This window comes from Mytilus trossulus, chromosome 6, assembly GCF_036588685.1.
Source record: "Mytilus trossulus isolate FHL-02 chromosome 6, PNRI_Mtr1.1.1.hap1, whole genome shotgun sequence".
Classification (NCBI taxonomy): domain Eukaryota; kingdom Metazoa; phylum Mollusca; class Bivalvia; order Mytilida; family Mytilidae; genus Mytilus; species Mytilus trossulus.
The window spans coordinates 35738220-35745186 of NC_086378.1; the positions used below are offsets into that span (position 1 = coordinate 35738220).

General features: G+C 31.0%; 1 protein-coding gene across 4 annotated transcripts in view; it reads right to left on the reverse strand.

Moving 5' to 3' along the window:
- Positions 1-5354, reverse strand: part of LOC134721236 (neural cell adhesion molecule 2-like) — a 75352-nt gene extending 69998 nt beyond the window's left edge. Inside the window, exon 1 of one of the 4 annotated variants that reach the window (XM_063584058.1) lies at positions 5104-5354. In XM_063584058.1, coding sequence (XP_063440128.1) covers positions 5104-5161 — 58 coding nt within the window. In that variant the 5' untranslated portion in view covers positions 5162-5354. The remainder of the gene's footprint in view (positions 1-5103) is intronic. The other 3 variants (XM_063584059.1, XM_063584060.1, XM_063584061.1) reach the window with 3 other exon arrangements.
- Between the last annotated feature and the right edge of the window lie 1613 nt (positions 5355-6967).

Here is a 6967-nt window from a genome sequence, read left to right on the forward strand (position 1 = left end):
AAAGCAATGATTTTAATTCAATACGATTATACATTTTTTGTAATTAAGTTGACAAGCCGAGCTGAAAGACATTTAGTTGATTGATTTTTGCAGCATTTTAACTTAGCAGAAATCAATTAAAACACTGCATCTATCAAGGTGCATTAATAAGTCACCTCCAATCAATACGAACACCTTTACAAGCGATGACATCATCTTCAGGATTATTCATCATTTTCTTGTGTTTTATGCACAAGACTTGCTTTCGATACAAATTATTTATAAATTTTGTGAAACTAACTCAAATAAATGACAAATAAACATTTGACATTTAAAATCATAAATAATATATATATGTAATTTATTCTACATTTACTTGTAGTTTAAAAGGGTATCTTAGAATCATATTTTTTTCTATAGATACATTCCAGTATCACTGTACATTTGCAGATCTATGTATACATTTTTGCTCATTGTACATGTATCATATTCTCAAGCATTGTACAGAGAGATATAATTGCAACCTATTCAAAATGCAACAGAACTGTCCTACTGACCTTAACTACAGGTCAAGTGTAATAAGCCATTTCCATTAGCCCATGATTGCATTTAGCAACCCAATCTTTTTGAGTGGACATAGAACGCTCCATACTTTTATGTTGAGCCCCTCCCTTAAAAGTGAACATGCATATATGCCATTTCTTTTTGTTCGAGAAAGACTTCCACAATAAACACTTTCATTTACATTTACAACCACTGGGTCTATGCCACTGCTGGTGGAGATTTATTTCCCCCAAGGGTACCAAAAGCCCAGGAGTCAGCACTTTTTTTGTGCTGACATGAATTGTCATTGATATGGTTATATATATATACTAGTATTTATAAATTTACTGTTTAAAAAATATTGACAGGCATAGATTACCTTAGCTGTATTTGGTAAAACTTTTAGGAATTTTGGTCCTCAATGCTCTTCAACTTTGTACTTTATTTGGCTTTTTAAACTTATTTGGAATCGAGTGTCACTAATGAGTCTTTTGAAGACAAAATGCGTGTCTGGCGTATAAACTTAATTTAGTCCTGGTTTCTATGATGAGTTTATTTTCAAGAATGATGTTACATTAAGTACTCAATTTTAATTCATTAATAAATAATTTAGTTGACAGGAGTGGTGAATATGACAGACACATCAGAATCTCTCTAGAGCAGTCAAGATTCTGAGCTGAGACATACATGTACTGGTGCATGCATACAATGTAGTCATCAGAACACTTACAGAAACAGGTTTCAAAATTAGTTTTTCAGTATGTACACTTTAATAGGCAAAAGAAGATAGGAGACCAATTGGGAGGACTCAAGTTGGAACCTTCCTTTCTATTAAAAAAGCTTTAGAATAAACCCTCTTATTAAGCATGTTGGGACTATTAAGCTGAATTAATCTTATTTTCATCGAAATCTAGAAAAATGTCCTTGCAACAGGACTTTTCGTAAATAACATGTAACTGGAAAATGGAAATTTCCCACACCACTGCTTCATAATGTTTCAACTAGCTATCATGTACATGTATCAAGCTAATATGAATGCATATTAGCTATACAGCTATTAATTTTATCAAGATCATCAGCAGGATTTCTAACATTCAGGAGTTAACCTTTATCAAAAAGATTGTTGTAGATAACTAAATCATGTGAACCAGCCTTCCATTAAATACATGTACATGTACGTAGTAACCAAAATTAAGTTAAACACAAATTTTAATCTCATAAATTTATAATTTATTTCTTTATGACACTTTTTAATTTATGATTCAATTCTTATTCTTTAAAATGATCCCTTTTTAACTGTTTATGATCGTGTGGTCATGTGATTCCCACACTTTAAAGATGCGAAATGTAAATTAACAAACAATATGGTATTGAGACTTCAAAGACGTCTTATTTGAGGGAATTGTGGGAGCTTCATTGAATCAAGGGCACTTTGTTAGGTGGAAGTATGATAACCGGGATCAAGCACACATGCCAGATACATTTTAAATTACATGTGGTGGATTCATGGGTGTTGATTCACCATTTTGAAAAAGCAATGGATAAACTTCAAATTTTAAAATTTATAAAAATTTGAATCTATACACAGTGTACAAGTATATGAATCACTTAAACCAATAAAAAAGTGTGGCTCCTTTATTAACTGACACACAAGACACTTATTAGAAGGGAACTTATCACTGAAATCTGGCTTCTTTACATACTACTGCCTGAACCAATTAGTTGAATTGTTCACAGCAATATACCTTATGACAGGTATGACTTTGTCAGGCGAGATAAACATTTTCAAACAGCTCTTTGTTTGTTAATTTTACAAGCCAAACAGCACCTAATAAGCAATTCAATACACAGGTCTTCAACAATCATTAACATCACAAGAATGTTTGCCACTAAAATTAAAATGTGCCAAAGTATAAGTGTAACCAATACCAAATGCACTGCCTTTGTTTTAAACTGTGTGATTGTTGGGTGAAGTGAAAATTGAAACCAGGGCAAACATAATATGGTCAATGTACACATTAATGTCACTTTATGTGTGAAAAATTTTGAATTTAATACTACCATTCCCTCCATCCTGTTATCAAAATGATAATTGAAATCACTCCATCACTCTTGCTTGCTGTGACAGTTTCTAAGATTTGTGACTTATTCAACAAAGTAACTATTGCAAGTCCAAAATGTTCTCACTTTACTACTGACAATTCATTATAATTATGAGTTATATCTTTCATGTTTTTATATTTTCTTTCTATCCTATATTATCATACAATTATGCAAAAAATGTAGACTAGCTCATCAAATGAGTGCAATGCACATCTGTGCATGTAAATGACATCTGGAGTGCAGTTATTAAATAAATACTTATATTATATAATTGCAAGTAATCATAACAAATGATGAAATCATTGGAGCAAGCGTGCATGCACATTTACTTGAAAAAAAACTTTCTTTGATGTGCCCAGATAACATTTCTGAAAATTTCGGCTAAATTTGCGATTCCAAGAATTTAAAATTAGAACCGAACATTTGATAAGTTGAATTTAAGATTAAATATTGTAAATATTACTGTAAAAAATGTAAAAATCCATCTACATGTATGCACATTTAGGTTTAAACTGAAAGAATTCTGAATGTGCATACAATGGCATCTTGCAAATATACTTAATAGAGGAAATTGCTATACATTCAATGTACTTGGTAAGCAAAAATGTGTATTCATTGGCCATGGAATAGCTATATAAATTAGTTTAATAGAATTTATAGCTAACCACTACAAGGTCATAATTAAATGTACCTGAAAGTTTACTGTAAGCATGTTTTCACCATCTGTCGAAACTCTCTTTACAACTATCTCATTAAAATAGAGAAATTCATATCTGTATCTAAACAGCTATTCTCTTTTCAAAAATAATTTACCTTTAATCTCACTTGGAAAGAGGCCATTTTTATACTTCACTTGAAATTCATTGTTTATTTGTGTGGTAAAAAATACAACACCCTGTTCTGTAAAACACTTTTATTGCACGTGTAATGGCTCATCCTTGTACATTCTTGCAATCTTATACAACTGTGAAAACATAACTTTAAAGTCTTGTAGATAGGTACATGTATGCAGTCTTTGTTGTCAGTCAATTGCAAGATCAGTTCAAAAGAAAGGAAAATTTTAAAGCAAGTGCTATAATTCAACGGAGGATTTGATTGATCTTTTTTAATTGTTTAGCATAAACATGATAATTAGTCCAAAATTGTTTCACCTTGCTTTGATTGGTAATCATGGATTCCCCCTTTTTTTTTTTTAAATCAATGTATTTAGGTCGGGACATACATGAATAGTTGGAACCCCTTTTTTTAAAATGAATGGATCCAACCCCTACTTGGCATATACAATATACATGTATATTCAGTTTTTGGCAATTGCTCCCCTGCTAGAAGCAGCAAGCTACAAATGTAATACAATATACATGTATATTATGCCTATATCTCATTAAACTAGTTTAAATTGCAACGACATATGTATACAGGTAAATAAAGAAACATGTATACATTTCACAAAATACAAAACTGTTCATGCATTTGTACACACAATTGTATATTTCTTTTAAAATAAACTCATTCATGTACATGTATATAAATAATTCACATATACATGTATTTACTGAATTTAAAAAGATATCTGCAAATTTAAATTTCATCTGATTTGAATTCTCCACATTCATTTTGTGTTGGAATATAAAAATATATTGGAAGCTGGCTTGATTTCAAAAACTTGTACAAGTTCATTAAAATTAAGCTTACTGCAGGAAAAATGAAAGAAATGAATGATCTAGACATATTAATTATAATCAGACAAAATATATTTGAAGAATCAATAAATTATGCCTCTGATTACAGTATTGTGCATACAATATCTGATTGTTGTCACTGACTTCTGTTGCATTGATATACACCATTGTACAACTGTTGTACCCAACTCCCTTCTTTCTTTATGTGGAATAAGTTATGTAAAAATGTAATGTATTACAATGCAAGTTCCTGATATTGCAATCCTTGGGGTGTCTGATTTTACAAATAAGACATGTGATATGATTGAAAAGTTCTGACATCAATTTTATGCAAGGAGGGAAACCATCTGAGAATCAATAAACATGAAATGTATGTCATTTTCAAAATTTCTTTTACAAAATGTACACTTGTGAGTTGTGACACATAAATAATGATTTTTTTGTCCATCTGTGCCACACATTAAAATTTTCTTGATCTCATGTATTTAAAGGTTTCTAAAATAAATAATCCTATTTTGTTTACACATTTGTAACTGTAATAAAAAATGTATTTTCTAAAGATATTTAAACAGTGTTGAAAAAATGATCATCAGAGAGGCAGAATTTGTTAATTAGTTTATCAGATCACTATATACAACACCAATTATTTATCTTATCTCATCATTAAACAATTTCCTACAGATAATCTCGTTCAATAAAATGCCAAATGAATGGTATTTGAAAAGTGTCAGTGTGTTTATGAATAACAATGATACTATCGTCCTGTCACTGATCTTCATTATAATTATTTTCGACCTACCTGTTAAACATAAGTATACAGATTGTATAAAAACTACTAATATGAGATTTGCTTTCATTATCACTTAATCCAGGCTAATTAATCTGTAAAAACAACATAAATGTAGAAATAGGTTCAAAACTGTCCACAATTGTCATAAGCGTCCGTGGGAATATGATTCAGCCTGTTTGCATAGTCAGTGCGTGATTAATACGCGAGTAAAAATAGTCATACTCTGTATGAATACAATTTTGATAAAATCGACGATTTTCTTTTTTGAATATATCGTGCACTAATACATAATTTCGCTTGATTACACGTGAAAATGAAATTGAATGTAAATTGCAGATATGTATTCATACGCTGTGCAACCCGTAATCTGAAGGGTGAAAATTCAAATGATGAATCATAAATCAATAACTTTGAATATTCTCTTTGTTTTTTTCCTAAGCATTTTAAAATATGTATCACAGATAAATATTTTTTTTTCTCAATAAGTGTGCTTAATAGTCACCGGTTTTTATTTTTAACGTCTAATTCTTTGAAATTCTAAGATAATGATTTGTAATATTTCGATATTTAAATGAGTTTTTTTCCTCAGGGAAATTTAAAATGAAAGAAGATCAGATAATCCATTGTCTAGCTCACTGACAATATTATGAGATTGTACACCCAGTCTTATCTGGAGCTGATGAGTCGATTGCAAGAAGGAACTCGGAAAGGAAAATTGGAAAAGACTATTTTCATTTTTTTTATATATATTTAAATATCATATGTTAAAATTAATTTATGATTTTTTTTTTGCCGTTTTAAGTTGTCACTTTAATAATTTTTTTTCAAATCTCATGATGACAGGAGCTTCTGAATCTCGGTCAAGAAATATGAACAGCTAGCAATTTCAGTACGGCATCAACCGCCCGATCACGGATGATCGAGTCCGACGCCGGAACTTGAAAGTAAAGGATCAATCATAAAAAGAAGATGTGGTATGATTGCCAATGAGACAACTCTCCACTAGAGACTAAATGACACAGAAAGTGACAACTATAGGTCACCGTACGGCCTTCAACAATGAACAAAGCCGGTACCGCATAAAAGACCCCGAAATGACAAATGCAAAACAAAGCAAACGAGAAAACTAATGGCCTAGTTTATGCACAAAAAAAATGAACGCAAAACAAATATGTATAACACATCAACAAACGACAATTACTGAATTACAGGCTCCTGACTAGGGACAGGTACATAGATACAGAATGTTGCAGGGTTAGCACGGCGCGATACCAACCTTCCGTAACCTTGATAGTGGTGTATCTGTACAACATAAGAACGAACTATAACTATAGACTCTAAACAGTCTGTGTTGCTAACCTTTGTCTATGGGCATATCAAACATTAAGCACATTCTCCAACATTGTAGACGAGAATAGACTTCTACATAAATTAGAACGTTAGTTTTCTCGTTTGAATTGTTTTATATTTGTCATTCGGGGACTTTATAGCTGACTATTCGATATGGGCTTTGCTCATTGTTGGCGATCGTCGTACGTTCACATATAGTTGTTAATTCCTGTGTCAGTTGGTCCCTCGTGGACAGTTGTCTAATTGGCAATCATCCCATATCTTCTTTTTTATATTCATGACCAAAATCTCTATTTTGTTGACCTTGTATTACTCAGTGATCTTTTAATCTGTTTAGTTTCTTTGCATGACTTATCAATAGATCTTGCCTTCCTGATATTTTTTTGTAATTTAAAGTGTTTCTTTTTATCTATAGTACAATTTAAATAATTCGAGGCATACTTTAAAAGAAATCTTTCTCTCTATGTATCATAGTTTCCATGATAATCAACAAAAAGAAAGACAAAAAATTGTAAAATTTATC